Genomic DNA, 15,822 nt, shown 5'->3' with positions numbered 1-15,822 from the left:
CGGCATCCGGCACTGCCTCTGGCGCCTGCGCTCTGCGGGGGGCACGCTGGTGACGTCCGGTGAGGTCCAAGATGGCGGCGCTGGGGTGATCCTGCTGCTGGTGAGGGGCTCGGGGCTGGCGGGGGCGACGTCCATCAGGTGTGTAAGGTCTTATGGAGTGCGGGCGCCGCATCTCTGCTCTCTTGTCTCCTGCAGGGGACGGAAGTGCGGCCTCCGCCTGCCTCACCTCCCTCGGCGGACCCCTGCACGGGTCCTCGCCGCTGCGGCCATGTCTGGGCCCGGCAATAAACGCGCCGCCGGCGACGGGGGCTCTGGGCCTCCAGAGAAGCTGAGCCGTGAGGAAAAAACCACAACCACACTTATAGAGCCCATTCGTCTCGGAGGCATCTCTTCCACGGTTTGTAGACTCCTGCCCCAGCCCGCAGAGCTTGCCAGACTCACATCTGTTCTCCCAAATCATCCAGAATCTTACTCCCAGTTCCCTAAGCTATATCAAGTTCCACTTCACGGACTGCACTGTTAAAGGAGGATGAGGACACAACGCTGCCTTTCTTTTGCAGATAGGGAAAGAAGTTTGCAGAGGGTGTGTGGCTTGTCATAGGCGTCAGGGTTAAAAAGATATAGAAACAGAATGAAATCCTGACAGCTAAGATGTTTCTGAGGGTGTCTGGCGTTGTTCCTCCGTGCGGGGGTCAGTACAGGCTCTATCCTGTCTTTTCTGAGACAGCCTCATGCCTGTTAACAGTCTAGGGATACTTCCTCCCACATTCCAGTTGCTGTTCCCTTTCTATGATTGGTTTCTTGGTTCCTTTTTGACACTTTCCTTGGCCCTTTTATTTTCCATGGTAGGAAGAGATGGACCTGAAGGTTCTGCAGTTCAAGAACAAGAAACTAGCAGAGCGATTGGAACAGCGACAGGCTTGTGAAGATGAACTCCGGGAACGAATTGAGAAGCTGGAGAAGCGTCAGGCCACAGACGATGCCACACTCCTCATTGTCAATCGCTACTGGGCCCAGGTGGATGCCTCTCTGCTTTCCAGCACCTGGCCTTGATCAGCTGCCAGTCCTCAGACTCCTCTCCTGGGAAAGGAGTATCATGCTGGGAAGCACCTGAGGGATTCATAATATTTTTGGTGCTTTCTCCCTTCAGCTGGATGAAACTGTGGAAGCCCTTCTTCGACACCATGAAAGCCAGGGGGAGCTGTCTTCAGGGACAGAGGCGCCTGGAACCCAAGAGGGGCCAACACATGATGAGACCCCTCTCACAGAGCCAGGGACATCGGAACTGAGGGGTAGGGCAAGAGTCCGAGGATGTGGGGAGCTTAATTAAATTCTGGGGAAAATCTCAGAGAAGAGGGGACTTTGATATTAAACTCCTCAATTCTCTGCTTCCCCTTCCGCACACATAAAATTGATTTCATGTTTGGGCAGCAAAGTGAGTAAGAACACAGGTTTTGGAATCTGAGTGACTGGGTTCATAGTGCAATTCGTATTTTTGACATTCATTTAATTTAGGAAGGTATTAATCTTGAATGTTGACTATATACTTGACAGTGTTCTACACATGCAAGAAGAGGCGAAGATAAGCCAGAAAAAAAAATGTCATCAGGGAGGAAATGATTATAAAGCATAAGTAAAAAGAATAGCTGGCTCTGAAAGGAAAATAGTGTATGTGGTTCTAATGTAGCTTGGAAAGGGAAAGAAGACTTATTTGAAAGTGATTTGGGAGCTTTGGCTGTGAGGAAGTTATTTAGCCACCTGAAACTCAGTTTTTACACTTTCAAGATGGGGGGATAACAGTTTACTGTAGGTGTTGCTTGTGTTGACTCAACGAGCAATAGAATGTTGAAGGGTTTGGTCTGGAACTTGGTACAGAGTCGTGGTAACTGCTGCTATTACCCTCATGAGGGTCTGTCCATCCCTCCCAGATCCCCTGCCAATGCAGCTGCGGCCTCCTCTGAGTGAGCCAGCCTTGGCTTTTGTGGTGGCACTGGGTGCCAGCAGTAGTGAGGAGGTGGAGCTGCAGCTGCAGGGCCGTATGGAGTTCTCCAAGGCAGCGGTGTCCCGTGTCGTAGAGGCCTCAGACCGCCTGCAGCGCCGGGTGGAGGAACTCTGTCAGCGAATATACAGCCGAGGTTAGTTCTTTGTGTCCTCACCCCACTCCATTTGTGTCTCTGTAGTTTCCCCTCAAATTCCCCAAGACACAAATCAGCTTTGTTCTCAGAGCAAGGGTTAGGGCTCTGGGATGGGGGGGTGGGTGCCTCTTGCTTTGATTTCTAGAGTTAGAGACAAATGGAAATTGCTGATGTGATGCTGGTGGGGTAACTCCCTCTGGCTGGTGACTTCTTTGGAACACTTAGCACAAATTTTGGTGACAGTTGCTGATGCATATGGCATAGCAGTAAGTGCCCAGGTGTTGCACGCTTATAGCATTCTCTCACCTTAGTTTTGTCACTCCAGCCTGGGCATTCTGGACAAATTGCTCTTCTCCCTGAGTTGGTTTCTGCCTCTCTATGGTGAGGATAAAGATTCTTGACTTTGTCATGAAAAATCAGCACGAGATTTGGTGGATTACAGTGTGCACATAGTAGATTCTACAATGAGTTAACACATTAATGGGTTAATACTCATTGCACTTGGCTCTTACCTGAGCTCTGTCTTCCCAGGGGACAGTGAGCCTGGTGAGGTGACTCGGGCACGCACCCGGGAGCTGGGCCGTGAGAACCGGCGGCTACAGGACTTGGCTACCCAACTGCAGGAAAAGCATCATCGAATCTCATTGGAGGTGGGAATTGGGCTCTTGGGACGGTGGGATTAGGACCATACCAGGGTTTGGGTTGGATGGGCACCTGAGGATCTCAAGGAATCAAGTTGCCTCATCTAAGCCTCTGGTTCCTTCATTGTCCAGTACTCTGAGCTCCAAGATAAAGTGACGTCAGCAGAGACCAAGGTGCTGGAGATGGAGACTACAGTAGAGGACTTGCAGTGGGACATTGAGAAACTGCGCAAGCGTGAACAAAAGCTCAATAAACACCTGGCAGAGGCCTTGGAGCAGGTAGGGCTTGGGCACTGGGTCAGGAGGCGCCAGGGCTGGGTACTTAGGGCCCTGGTTTTTCCACCCCACTCCTATGTGCCTGCCTCTCTTTTCTCCACAGCTCAACTCTGGCTACTATGTGTCCGGGAGCTCCTCAGGCCCCCAGAGGTGCCAGATCACACTCAACATGCAGAAGGTGAGCAACCAGTCTTCCAGTCTCTCCCGTAATCTTTACCCCACCTCCACCTTTGAAATTCCCCTCAGAATTACAGCAAACACTCAGACATGGTCTCTGAGGCCCTGTTGCTCGTGCTGCTCTTTGTTTTATTCATTCATGTATATGTTTAGTAAGTAGTTACTGGCTACTAAATAGTGGACACTGTGCTAGGAAACAGGAATATTTTGGAATCAAAGTTAGAAAAAAAGATTTCATGCTTAGGTTCTAATTGGGGGTGGGTACACTACCACAAAGTAAAAGCACAGGAAAGGGCTCAGTGAACAGCTCTTTGTTCACCTGTGACTATGTAGGCATTTCTTTTCCCTTCACAAAGCAGCAGAGGCAGCTCTTTCTGCCCGCTTGTGTCTGTGCAAGTCTCACCTTGTCCTTTTTCTTAATAAACCCATCCTCCTAAAATGTGGGAAAAAAAAAAAAAGAGAGCGAGCGTGAGATCAGTGGAAGTGTGTTACAGGAGACTGGCTTTAGCTGGGTGTCTGAGGATGGGCCTCCCTGAGAGAATGCATTTAACCACTGTCTCATTCCTCATCTTGCCTGTGCCCGCTCACCTTTTGGTCATTGCATTTTCTTGGTGCTCTGAGGGTTACTGTGTCATTTCCCCTCACTTTGGGTTGTTCTCTAAATCTTCCAGAAAGACTTCTGTAATTCTCTGTCAGCCACGGATCTTCGTTTCCAACACTGACCATGTAGTGTTGAAGTTTCTTCCACCTGCCTAGAAGTCCTTAGGAAAATGCCTTTATCTGGCCTGCCCCTAGGGCTTCAGAGTCCGTCACTGCTCTCCATGGGGTGGAGCAGCTAGAGGGAGGTGAGGGAAGCACGCTCATCACCCCGCCTCCCACCATGCTCCCCTCTCCATAGTTTGAGATGCTGAATGCGGAGTTGGAGGAAAACCAGGAATTGGCCAACAGCCGCATGGCAGAGCTGGAGAAGCTGCAGGCTGAACTTCAGGGGGCTGTGCGGACAAATGAGCGCCTCAAGGTGGGCTCTGTTTGTGGGTGGACTGGCCTGACCCTGCATGGTAGGCACTAAGCCCTGAATTCTGTGGCTGACCAGTCCTGGGCATCTCCAGGTGGCCTTGCGGAGTCTTCCTGAAGAGGTGGTGCGGGAGACGGGGGAGTACCGAATGCTGCAGGCCCAGTTCTCACTGCTCTACAATGAGTCTCTGCAAGTGAAGACTCAGCTGGATGAGGCCCGGGGCCTGCTGCTCGCCACCAAGAACTCCCACCTGAGACACATTGAGCATATGGAGGTATGGCTGGAGGCTGGAGGCTGGAGTTTAGGGCCAGATCTTTAGTTAGGGTCAGGGCATTCCTGGACTTTGGAGGCCCTGTGTGCCTGCAGAGCTCCTTGGGCATAAATTCTTCCTAAGTCACTGAGGCCTGAAGTTGGGACAAGAAAGGTTTACTGAGGGCCTCGAGTGGCTAAGGGATTGTGCAAGTCCTTAATACCTCAATCTGTAGAGTGATGAGCTGGGGCTGCAGAAGAAGCTGCGCACAGAGGTCATCCAGCTGGAGGACACGCTGGCCCAGGTACGCAAGGAGTACGAGATGCTGCGCATCGAGTTTGAACAGAACCTGGCGGCCAACGAGCAGGCAGGTATGTGATGAAGACAGGGCGGAGGTGGGACCTTAGGTGGGTCTGCGGGGACCTGAGACAGGTGGGGCTGCTGCTTATGCACACTGAGAGGTTAGGCCCCTTTCTCAGAGTTCGTGTCCTTGTTGAAAACAGGACCACAGCACCTGGCTTTGGCACAGGGAACGTCACAACCAGTCGAGAGGGCAAACAGAGCAGGCTGTGCCAGAACATGAGCTGTTGGCCCCCTCTGTGGTTTCCTGACCTTAGGGTGTCTCTCTTCATGCATTTTACAAAGGTGTTTTGAATACCACGTGGGAACCAGGGCTTTTTCTAGGCTTTGGGATTATGGCATTGAACAAAACGCAGAGAACCCCTGCTATTCTGGAGCAGTGTGGTGGGGAAACGGTAAAAGAGGAAGATAGCACTTGCATGTTAGGTGCAGACAGACCTGCCACGGAAAGGGAGACATGAAGTGTTAGCAGAAAGGCTGTTGCAGTTTGGGTTGGAGAGGCCGGGAACTGTGAGAAGTTGAGGCGGTAGACCAACTAAAGTAGTAGCTGTGAGTGTTAGTTTCCTCTGAATGAAATTTGGGAGTGTTTAGAAAACCTATATTAGCAGAATCAGCACAAATAAGCAAAGTCAAGTTACCCAACTTTACGTTATTTACTTCGGCGATATACTCTTTTTGAAGACTTTAGTTTTTCTCTCCGTATTGGGGGTGATGGTTATGATGCCACCTCTTCTTCCATTGAGGGTTGTACCCCCAAAGAGGGGCTGTTGACTCCTTCTCAACTCTCCCCCTAGGGCCTATCAACCGTGAGATGCGGCACCTGATCAGCAGCCTCCAGAACCACAACCATCAGCTGAAGGGGGACGCCCAGAGATACAAGCGGAAGCTGCGGGAAGTGCAGGCTGAAATTGGCAAGGTGAGGCAGGGGCTGCCTGGGAAAAGCCTTGGCTAGACCCCAGTGAGCACTGTCTCAACTAAGCCCTTTTCTCTCTCTCTCTGTCTTTGTAGCTCCGGGCTCAGGCCAGCGGCTCTACCCACTCTATCCCCAATTTGGGCCACCCAGAGGACTCTGGCCTCAGTGCCCCAACCCCAGGAAAAGAAGAGGGTGGGCCAGGCCCTGTCAGTGTCCCTGACAGTAGAAAAGAGATGGCTTCCATGCCTGTTGCTACCACTACTACCTCAATGAAGAAGGAGGAGCTGCCTCCTTCTGAGGAAGAGGCCCAAGCCTTAACGCCTGGGTCCCAGGGCCCTTCCTCCCGGGGCCGAGAACCTGAGACCAGGCCCAAGCGGGAGCTTCGAGAGCGGGAAGGGCCTGGCCTGGGACCCCCACCTGTAGCCTCCGCTCTATCCAGAGCAGATCGGGAGAAGGCCAAGGTGGAAGAGGCCAAGAGGAAGGAATCAGAACTCCTCAAAGGTCTCCGAGCGGAGCTCAAGTGAGACCCTATTCCTGTCTCCTTCCCACCCTGCCAAGTCGCCTCGAGCCCCACTCACTAGGCCTTCTTCCTGTGCCGACTCCTAGGAAAGCCCAGGAAAGCCAGAAGGAGATGAAGCTGCTGCTGGACATGTACAAGTCAGCGCCTAAAGAACAGCGGGATAAGGTGCAGCTCATGGCAGCTGAACGCAAAGCCAAGGCTGAGGTGAGGGCAGGTAGGGCTCTTGGCACATGCAGAGAGGCTGCCCAGGGGCAGAGCCCTTCAGAAGGAAGCAAGATGAGAGCTTCCTCCTTCTGGTGACTATAGGTTGATGAGCTGCGGAGCCGCATCCGGGAATTGGAAGAGAGGGATCGCAGGGAGAGCAAGAAAATTGCAGATGAGGATGCTCTGCGGCGGATTCGGCAGGCAGAGGAGCAAATAGAACACCTGCAGCGCAAGCTGGGTGCTACCAAGCAGGTGCGGCCCTTTACGATCCCGTTGCTTCTAAACGTTGGGGTTCTCTTAACTCCCTATTGTATATGTTTCTGGCAGTTGGCCCAGGTCCACTCAGGTGCTTTGCTTACACATTTTCCCGTGGTTCCCCTATGGTCATCCTTTCCGGCTACCGCATTCCATCTTGTCCCTGCCCAAATGCCGCAGGAGGAAGAGGCTCTGCTGTCGGAGATGGACGTGACCGGTCAGGCTTTTGAGGACATGCAGGAGCAGAACGGGCGGCTGCTGCAGCAGTTGCGGGAGAAGGATGATGCCAACTTTAAGCTGATGTCAGAGCGGATTAAGGCCAACCAGATTCACAAGCTGCTGCGGGAGGAGAAGGATGAACTGGGCGAGCAGGTTCTTGGCCTCAAGTCCCAGGTATGGCTGCCTTGGGCTTGTGGGGAAAGCTGGGGAGTGGGGACTCCCCTGCACTGAGTGGATCCCTATCCTCAGGTGGATGCCCAACTGCTGACTGTTCAGAAGCTGGAGGAAAAAGAGCGTGCCCTGCAGGGCAGCCTTGGGGGTGTGGAGAAAGAGCTGACGCTGCGCAGCCAGGCCCTGGAGCTCAATAAGAGGAAGGTGAGCCTGGCCTGAAGGGAGAATAGCTTAGGATGCTGGTGCCCAGCCTCACTGTGTGGCTCATCCTGGGGAACTTGAAGCGGATATTCTGGGCTGAAGCCCAGCTCTGTCCCCTCTCGTGGCCCAGGGCTCATCTCGCACACTGTGTTCCAGACCCTGTCCTGACACTTTGGCCACATTTTAGTCTCACAGTAATCCTACCGTGGTGGTTGTTATCCACCTCTTAGTTAGAAAACAGGCTCAAGGAGAGCAACTTATTTATGCAAGGAAGAGTGAATTTAGATTTAGACCCCATACTGCTTGGCTCCAGGTCCCACATCTAATCACTGCATTGGTTAGCTGTAAAATGGGGATGGTCGTCCCTGTCACATAGTATTAAGTCTAAGTCTGTCATGTCCTTACTGTACACGAGGCTCTGCCCTGGGGACTGGAGAGACTGTGTGAACAAGAGGGTCCTACTGGAAATGGGGGCTTCTGATCTTGAGGGGCAGAGACAAAGCCATTAACCCCATAGATAAAATAATATTAACGCACATCACGTGAAGTCCCATGCGGGAAACTAAAGAGCTGTGAAAGAAAACTAGGAGAGCTTTTCTTAGGTGTCACTGGAACTGAGGCCTGAGGTAGTTGCAGGGGAAAATGTATGGGGGGCTATTGAGGAGAGCAGAGAGAAAAGCCCTGCAAAGGCTCAAGGACAGGAGAGAGCAAAGGAGGCACTGAAAGTGTCAGCATGAGGGAGGTTAGAAGGTGAGGTTTGAGATGTGAGGGGACAGATCCTACTCTGGTGAAGATACTGGACTTGACCCCAAGAACAAAAATCACTGGAACATTTGACACATAGCTCCACATGCCTGACTCCCCAGGCTCAAGAGAATGCTGCCTCTCCTCCCTCTCCCACCCACTTCAGGCTGTGGAAGCAGCCCAGCTGGCTGAGGACCTGAAGGTGCAGCTGGAACACGTGCAGACGCGGCTACGAGAGATCCAGCCTTGCCTGGCAGAAAGTCGGGCTGCTCGAGAGAAAGAGAGCTTCAACCTCAAGAGGGCGCAGGTGTGGCTGCCACGGGGTAGGGCTGGGGGGTCCAGGGTCACTGGTGTGACTTGGGGACAGGCGCTTCGGAACGCAGCCCCTTGCACTCAGCCCAGCCCCTCTTTCCCTAGGAGGACATCTCACGGCTGCGGCGCAAGCTGGAGAAGCAGAGGAAGGTGGAGGTTTATGCAGATGCTGATGAAATCCTCCAGGAGGAGATCAAGGAGTACAAGGTAGGGCCACGGGGCTAGTTCTGAGGGAGGAGAACGATGAACTGGGCGAGCAGGCTCCTGGCCTCTCACCATTGAGAGCTATTACCAGTCTGGGGATCCCAGAAATAAGGTGGGGCAGCAGAAAGGGGGCAGGACTCTCGCTGTGGAGAACCAGACAGCCAAGCACATAATGTCCACATGCTGCCCGCCAGCCACAGTGCCTGGCTGGGAGTCTGAGGGCTGGGAACTAGGCCTGGTCTTAGAGCTCTTGAAACTGACCGTCTGTTGGAGGACGCAGCCAAGTATTTCTCCCATCTGAGTGATGAGTGCTACGACAGAGATTAGCGGGGTCCTGGGAAATGAGGGGCAGCCCTTAAACCACCCCTGGGGTTAGCAGGCTTCCTGGAAGGAATGATCAGGATTGACCGTGAGGAACAGGGATGAGAGTTCTGGCAAAGGGACAGGCAGAGGTGAAGGCAGGACAGACAGGATAGCATAGTTGGAAATGAGAACATGGTTTTTGTTTTTGTAGTTTAAAGGAAGCGGGGCAAGCCTGAAGGGTTTGGTACACCAGGTAGCAATGCTTGTGTCTGTCAGAGGTATGGAGACAGCAAAGGGTTTTCAACCAGAGTGTGACCTGGTCCAGTTTGCTGTTGCATTTTGGCCAGAGGAGTGAAGACTAGAGGCAGGGTGTTTGCTTGGGGATTGTGGCCCTTGAGGCAGAAGCTGATACTAAGCTAGCCTGAGGTATTCGAGACAAGTGCGTAAGCTCAGGACATGTTTAGGAGGCAGACGTGCTCGGGCTCAGGGATGGATCGAGCGCATGGAGTGAGGGAAAGGGGAATACCCCGGGGAACTGGGTTCTTTATTTGAGAAACCGGGTACATGACAAGTAGCATTTAGTAGGATTAGAAAGACTTTGGAGGAACAGGTTTGGTAGACAGTGTGCAAGGATGTGGAGAATGAGGTGTCTGTGGGACCTCTTGGGAGGCTGTCTGGGAAAGCACGTGAACTCGGGGGAGTTTGCCTGGGGACAGGGGCTTAGGAACTCCTAGCAGAGGCGGAGAGGGAAGCCCTGTGTAACTGGTCCCTCAGGGAGGGTCTGTGGCATGAGAAAAGGACAGGGGGTCCCTTCTCCCTTCAGAACCTCAAAACTTAAAACTGAGGAAAGAGGAAGAGGAGCCTGTGGTGGGAGGGAAGAGTTGAGGGAGGTGATGGAAGTTTCGCTGAGGCAGGGATCAGCTCGGTTGAGCTGCCAAGAAGGCAGATGAACTCGCAAGGGGAGATGCCTCTGGGATTCATCCGCTGTCTTGATGGGAGTGGCTCTTGGGAAAGGGCAAGCTGGAGGTCAGGATCACCTGCACTTTGCCTAACTTGAGGAAGAGAGGATGGAGGGTGTGTCAGTTAACAGAAAACCTTTTGAATAACTTTGGACTTAAAGGCGGATGGCGGAGAAGGGGTTTCTGGAGACCAGCTTTGAACCCATCAAATGTCTGCAGTAGGGTTCTGAGAGCTAGGGAAGGGGTGACGCAGCACGTTCCTGAGTGGTGGGCTGGGCTGGCATCTCAGCTGGGCCAGAGGAGGGGTGACAGGGGATGAGGTAGTGAGGGAATTCCTATCTGGAGCTGGAGGTGAGACCTGGCGGTTTCAGGGTAGGAGGTCCTAGGACCCACACAGGATCTCTGAGCAGCCCATTTGAGGGTGGAGATAGCACGTTTCTCGTGGCGCTGCCATTCCCAGCAGGACTTGGGTGCAGGTGGAGCACAGGTGGTTAGTTGGCTTAAGCAAGGTTAAGGGTTTTGTCAGAGTCCGGAGGGACAGGAGAAGATGCCTCAGAGCAGAGGAGTTGGGCTGAACCTGGGCCATTGGCCTTGGACAGGAATGTGATCACGGGCCAACAGTGCTGGATTTAAAAATGCCGGCTCTGCGGCTTTCTAGCTTGGAGACCTTGGCCTCTGAGCCTCGGTCTCCTCACGTGAAGAGAGCTCGTCCTACTTCTCAGGGCTACGGTGAGTTAGGCGCTGTCTGCTGTGTGGTGGGCTTAGCCTGGATCACCTCCCGCCGTCAGCTTGGGTTCTGGGCACCACTGTCACGATTGTTCCCAAGTGGGTGCTTTTGCCCTATCTAGGCACGGCTGACCTGCCCCTGCTGTAACACCCGCAAGAAGGATGCCGTCCTTACCAAGTGCTTCCACGTCTTCTGCTTTGAGTGTGTGCGGGGCCGTTATGAGGCCCGCCAGAGGAAGTGCCCCAAGTGCAACGCAGCCTTTGGTGCCCACGACTTCCATCGCGTCTACATCAGCTGAACCCATAACTCAGTGAACTTGGGAACACCCACGGACTCTGGGGGGCTGTGCCCCCACCCAGTGGCCCCCACCCTCCACTCTGGACCCTGTGGGCCCAGCCTTCCCCCACCTAGTCAGTTTGGGGGTCCCTGTGCATGCTGGTAGGAGTGGGATCAGTCAGGCTCGGTTCACCTTTTCCCCATGTCAGAGCTGCAGCCCTGGGTGCACCCACCCTGTACGAAAAGTCTGCTGTGAGAGGCTGAGGGGTCCAGTGGAGTTGCCTGGGCCCATTGGTCTGGCTCTTGTGCTGAGAGCTGAAGGAGGTGCCTCCTTGGAGACACTGTCCTGTGCCTCTGGGAAGCTCTAGTTGCTGTAGTCACCTTGGCCTCATCTTGGGAGAACCAAGATAATCAGTTCCTGTTCTTACCAGGCTCCTTCCAACCTCTACTACTCAAACCTGTCTACATTGTGCATCCCAAGGCTCCACTGGGTCCCCAGCCCTGACCCTGCTTGCATCCTGGTGGCCTTAACTGCAGTGAAGACAGAACTTCCCAGGAGGGGAAGGGACAGACTGGCCACTGGGCCAACTTCTGATCATTCCAGGTAGAAGCTTCATCTGACACCCTGTGACTGAGCCTGTACCCGTGACGCTTCCTGTGTTGGCCCACCCAGGCAACTCCATGGGCTCTGGAGGGCAGTATGCAGGCGCCTAGAAGGTGGAGCTATTGACAGGTGCAAGGGTCCATTCAGACCCACGGTCCCTGCTCTATAGAGATGTCTTGTGGGCTGTTCGTTGTTAAGAATAAATACCCATCTGTCAGCCTCTGGTTTGGGTAGCCCTGCTTCCTGCCCAAAGTGTGGTTCTGGGTTTTTGCTGCCTCACAACCCAGCCCTTCCCTGTTAGGCCTTTCCCTGTTGGAAATGCTTGTGCACTAGGGAGATGCCCTCCGGGCCACCCCCAACACACCTAAGTTGTGCTTCGGCTGCTGGGGATTCAGGACTAGGCCGCAGAAGTAGCTATCTGTAGGGCTAAAGTGTGCTGCTTAGCCTGGTGAAGCCGCGGGACGTCCAGCGCCCACAAGAATGGCTGACCCTCCAGCAACCCACCGCCCGTGCTGCCGGCTCGTCCCGCCCCCGGTAGCCATTGGCCGCTGGGAAGCTGAGCTGCATTTCGGGAAATGTGGTCCCTTCTTCCACCTGGTGCCCAAGTCCTCCGGGGAGGAGAGAACCGATTTCCTGGTTGTGCTGCCCAAAGGCCGGCCTGGACCCAGTGCTGTAGCTCCCCCCCAGCACACACACCCTTTCTCCAGCGGCTCCACGCGGCCCTCCCCGCCGGACCCACAGATTGGGACACTTCAGCGGGTGACTCCTTCATTGCAGCCGGCGTGTCCACAGGAGCCTTGTGCCGTGCGTTGCGCGGCTCCGCGGGTCAGCGCGCCGTCGGGTCCTCGGGCGCGGCCATCACTGGGGCTGTGCTGGCACTCGCGATGGGGCCGGCGCTGACCTGGGCTGGCGCTGGGGTCGGGGCCGTGGCCACTGCGGGGGCCGCGGGCTTGTCGGCCGTCTCTCCAACGCGCTGCTCGGCCGCCTTGTCGGTCGTCACGCCCTCGCTCGCGGCTTTGTCCGCCTTCGGGCCCCACCTGGCCCCCAGGGTTTCGGTGGGGCTGCCGGGGCCGGGCCAGGTCGGACTGGAGACGGAGGCGCGGGCGGCCGTGACTTCCGCCGCGGGACTGGCGGCCGTGGGCGCGCTCGCAGAGGCCCGGGCCGCGGTGGGGGACGGCATCTGGCGGCAGAGGAAGTGTCGGCGCCCCGGCGCTGGGCTGGGCGGGGAGTGCGCGGCACGGCACGTTGCATCACAGAGCCTCTGCCGGCTCTGAGCAGCCGCGCCAGGGAGCAGGTCGAGGTCAGCCAATCCTCAAGCCTCCACCCTTCCCAGGAGTCACCTCCACGTGGGCTCTGAGTAAATGCAAGTAACTACACCTCACCTCCCCAGATCTCTCCCCGGCCTGTGGCCAATAAAGTAGGCATAAAGCCAGTTTCTCAAGTTGGAGTCCCTGGGACTGGGACACAGATCCCAGGATTTCCAGGAGGGAGCACTGATGGCTGTGGGAGAACAGTCTCCAGAAAGGTAGAACCTTTATGCTGAACCTGCCCAGGGCTTGGAGATCTGCCTCAGGAGCTGCTCTGCCCCCTTACTAGCCTGGTAGCCCCAGTAGCCTCAGTACCCTGCACCCAAAACTTCCCCCCCCCATGGCAAAGCTGCTGGACCACAAGACCCTCGCTAGCCTCTTGGGTGTGAACATGAGCAGATGCTGCCCTCAGTGGCAAAGAATCTGTTGCAGTAGAGCGAGCGCCAATACGAGACTAGCCACGGGGCCCAGTGGAACATTTGGCAGCCACCACTGTCCGAAACCTCCTTTGGGTGCTGTGGTGATACACTTTGCTGGTTCCCGGACTCACTGTCTGCTGGTCCTCCTCCTCCACCCCTAACGAGACCTTTCTGCTCTGCCACTCCCCTTGGGTGTGTTTATCCAGGGCCATGGCTCCTGCCAAGGTCAAACTCCTTATCAGTCCAGTTCTCTTTCCTGAGCCCCAGACCTGGAAAATCACCACCATTCATGGGAGGGCAGGGGTAAGGTCATGTCACACTCCTTAGAAATTCCCCAGTGGTGCCTCTCTCCAAGTTCCTTGAACAAAATGCTCCTCAGTCTGGCCCTGCTCCCTACCTTCTCTTCATCCTCACCCCTCTAAGCATTAATCCCACGCCTCTCTGTTATGCACATCTGTCCCCCACCCCCCAGGGCCCCTAAACACTATTTGCTGTTCCTGCAATCCAGGTCACTTCTCCAGCCAGCTTCCTGACCTCTGCTGTGGCAGGCACCATGTCAGTCCACAAACCCCTCTGCTGAGCATCTGAACCAATTGCTGTGCTCCAGTGCCTGTTTTTCCTGCAGGCCCTCACTTTGCAAGAGGACTTTTCCCGCGCTGGGACAAGTTTTGACGTACCTCATTGCTCCCAGGGCTGGAACACGGGGCATGTGGAACAGAATTCATTACTCATCTGTCTGTGAAAGGCAAGTCCCTCCACCCTACCCCTGACCTCATCCCTTGCTTCCCAGATGGCGAGGGGAGGGAGAGGCAGGGACACCACCTTGGGAGTCTGGGTCAGAGGCCCAGGGAAGGTGGGGAGACAACTTCCCGGCTGAAGCAGGGGATCCCCCAGCCAACTGGGGCAGAGGCAGCTTACAGGTCAGAGCAAGTGTTGACCTCAGGTGACCACTCAAGGGCTATGGCCCAGGAGCTAGCACAGAGGCAAGCCTGGCATTAAAGATTCATGGGAGCAGCCCCGCCAGGCCCAGACAATGTAGAGCCCAGGCCAGGCCTGGGCAGGCCCAGCGATGGGGGAGGAGAGGTTTGGTTGGGTGCAGAGCCTGCTCCTAGCCATTCTGGTTCCTTCACTGCCTTGCTGTGGAACATGGACAAGTGGTTGTCCTCTGAGCTGCAGCCTCTCCCCACCGTGAGAGCTCATGGCTGTTCCTGAGAGCAAGGTGACAAGCCAGGTCTCCACCCATCTCTCCTCAGGGTCTAGAAGCGTCCAGTTCTAGAGGCCGGGGCAGAGGCCGGGCAGCTTCTAGAGCTAGATCTTAGGCACTTGTGACAGTCTGGGGAACATGCAGGTGTGAGGGGCCTCCCTGGTGCTGCCCTGCAGGGCCTGAGCCGGCCAGTGACAGTCACCAAAAAGAGCTGCTTGGCTCTGTCACCATCTCAGTACATTTCTACCCCTTCTCCCAAGGGTATGGATTTTTAAAAATCCATAAACCCTCAGGCTCCCACCTGCAAGCACTGCATGGGGATTTTAGGACTTCTGAGAAAGGGCTCATGGGTGACCTGGGGCTGTACTGAGCTTTTGAGGTTACACATGGGTCCCTGGGTCTGAGAGCGGACAGGCTCTCTCAGCTACTCAGGGCTTGAAAGAGAAGAAAGAAAACACCTGGGAAATCTTATTCCCTTTATTCTCTTCAACTAATCAACATGACCACCGGTGACACAACACTGTTATCGATACACAACACTCAAAAGTGGGGCCTCTCTTCACTCCAGCGGGACAAGTCAGGTGAGTGGGGCTTCCCTAATGGAGGCAAAGGAGCCTGGGAGCTGCTCACCTCAGGGACAGGTATCCTGGAACCCTACCTCGCAGTTGTGATGGTTTCAGGTTCCCCCCCATTCAGGCTTCATGCCCAGTTCTTGTGAGTTCTGATCTGACCTCCATATCCACAGCAGTGTCAAGTTTCACCCTTTGCTCAGATCAGTCCTGCTCTCCCCTCTGCTTTCACCAATGACTCTGTGACCCTGTATATTGGGTGCCTCCACCGGGCACTTCTGGAGTCTGGGGCTTGCCTGGAGTTGGACAAGAGAATTTGGCTACACTACACTTCAAGACTCAGTTTGGGTAGGCAAGTGCCGTAACCCCAGGACCTTTGCCTGAGCATTATCAAAGGGATTCTGGGTACTGCCATCTCTCCCAGCCAGCTCCTTGCTAGATTCCCTCCCCTACACATGCACAGATACAGCTCCCTCTGGGGAGGAAGCATCTAGCTAAGGAAGTTCAGGGTAGTGGCCACAGAGAACAGGTCACACCCCAAAGCCAGGTCATACCCCAAAGCTCTTCAAATCTACCCCTTTCTTGTCATGAAACTCCAGACCCCAACTAAATTGTGTCCACATCATCCATTCAGTACCAGAGCCCACAGCCCTGGTGCTCACGCATCCCTACAACATGCGAGCATCCATCTACGTACGCTACACCTAGTCCTCAAGAGGCCTACACCTGGCCTTCGACCACGCCGATGACCCCTCCACAGGCCTGAGCCCCAGGAATCTTTTGGAAACAGATTCCTCAGGCCTGTTTCTGAGGGGACCTGCTTCTAGCTTTACAAGGGGTTTGTCTCTACAACTGAA

At 54.9% G+C, this 15,822-nt stretch overlaps 1 protein-coding gene across 1 annotated transcript; it reads left to right on the top strand.

The window, feature by feature from the left end:
- The first annotated feature begins 59 nt into the window (after positions 1 to 59).
- On the top strand, positions 60 to 11,884 carry RNF40 (ring finger protein 40). The gene is made up of 20 exons (XM_037507214.2): positions 60 to 100; positions 196 to 397; positions 850 to 1,017; positions 1,151 to 1,292; positions 1,929 to 2,135; positions 2,667 to 2,785; positions 2,909 to 3,055; positions 3,156 to 3,230; positions 4,128 to 4,247; positions 4,339 to 4,518; positions 4,730 to 4,865; positions 5,649 to 5,770; positions 5,863 to 6,287; positions 6,374 to 6,491; positions 6,594 to 6,743; positions 6,927 to 7,139; positions 7,215 to 7,340; positions 8,248 to 8,388; positions 8,499 to 8,600; positions 10,708 to 11,884. Exons 2-20 carry the CDS (start codon positions 269 to 271, stop codon positions 10,882 to 10,884), a joined length of 2,997 nt encoding a protein of 998 aa, XP_037363111.1. The 5' UTR covers positions 60 to 100; positions 196 to 268; the 3' UTR covers positions 10,885 to 11,884.
- The last annotated feature ends 3,938 nt before the right edge of the window (positions 11,885 to 15,822 follow it).

The sequence above is a fragment of the Talpa occidentalis genome, unplaced genomic scaffold (assembly GCF_014898055.3).
Source record: "Talpa occidentalis isolate TD23 unplaced genomic scaffold, MPIMG_talOcc4v2.1 talOcc4.12, whole genome shotgun sequence".
Taxonomy (NCBI): domain Eukaryota; kingdom Metazoa; phylum Chordata; class Mammalia; order Eulipotyphla; family Talpidae; genus Talpa; species Talpa occidentalis.
This window is presented reverse-complemented; position numbering and strand designations above follow the sequence as displayed.

What these genes read in the sequence shown, in the direction of transcription:
- RNF40 (XM_037507214.2), top strand. Translation starts at nt 269, where the DNA reads ATGTCTGGGCCCGGCAATAAACGCGCCGCCGGCGACGGGGGCTCTGGG. An exon ending in ATCATCGAATCTCATTGGAG is followed by an intron (nt 2,786 to 2,908) that starts GTGGGAATTGGG and finishes TTCATTGTCCAG; the next exon opens with TACTCTGAGCTCCAAGATAA. An exon ending in GGCGGCCAACGAGCAGGCAG is followed by an intron (nt 4,866 to 5,648) that starts GTATGTGATGAA and finishes CTCTCCCCCTAG; the next exon opens with GGCCTATCAACCGTGAGATG.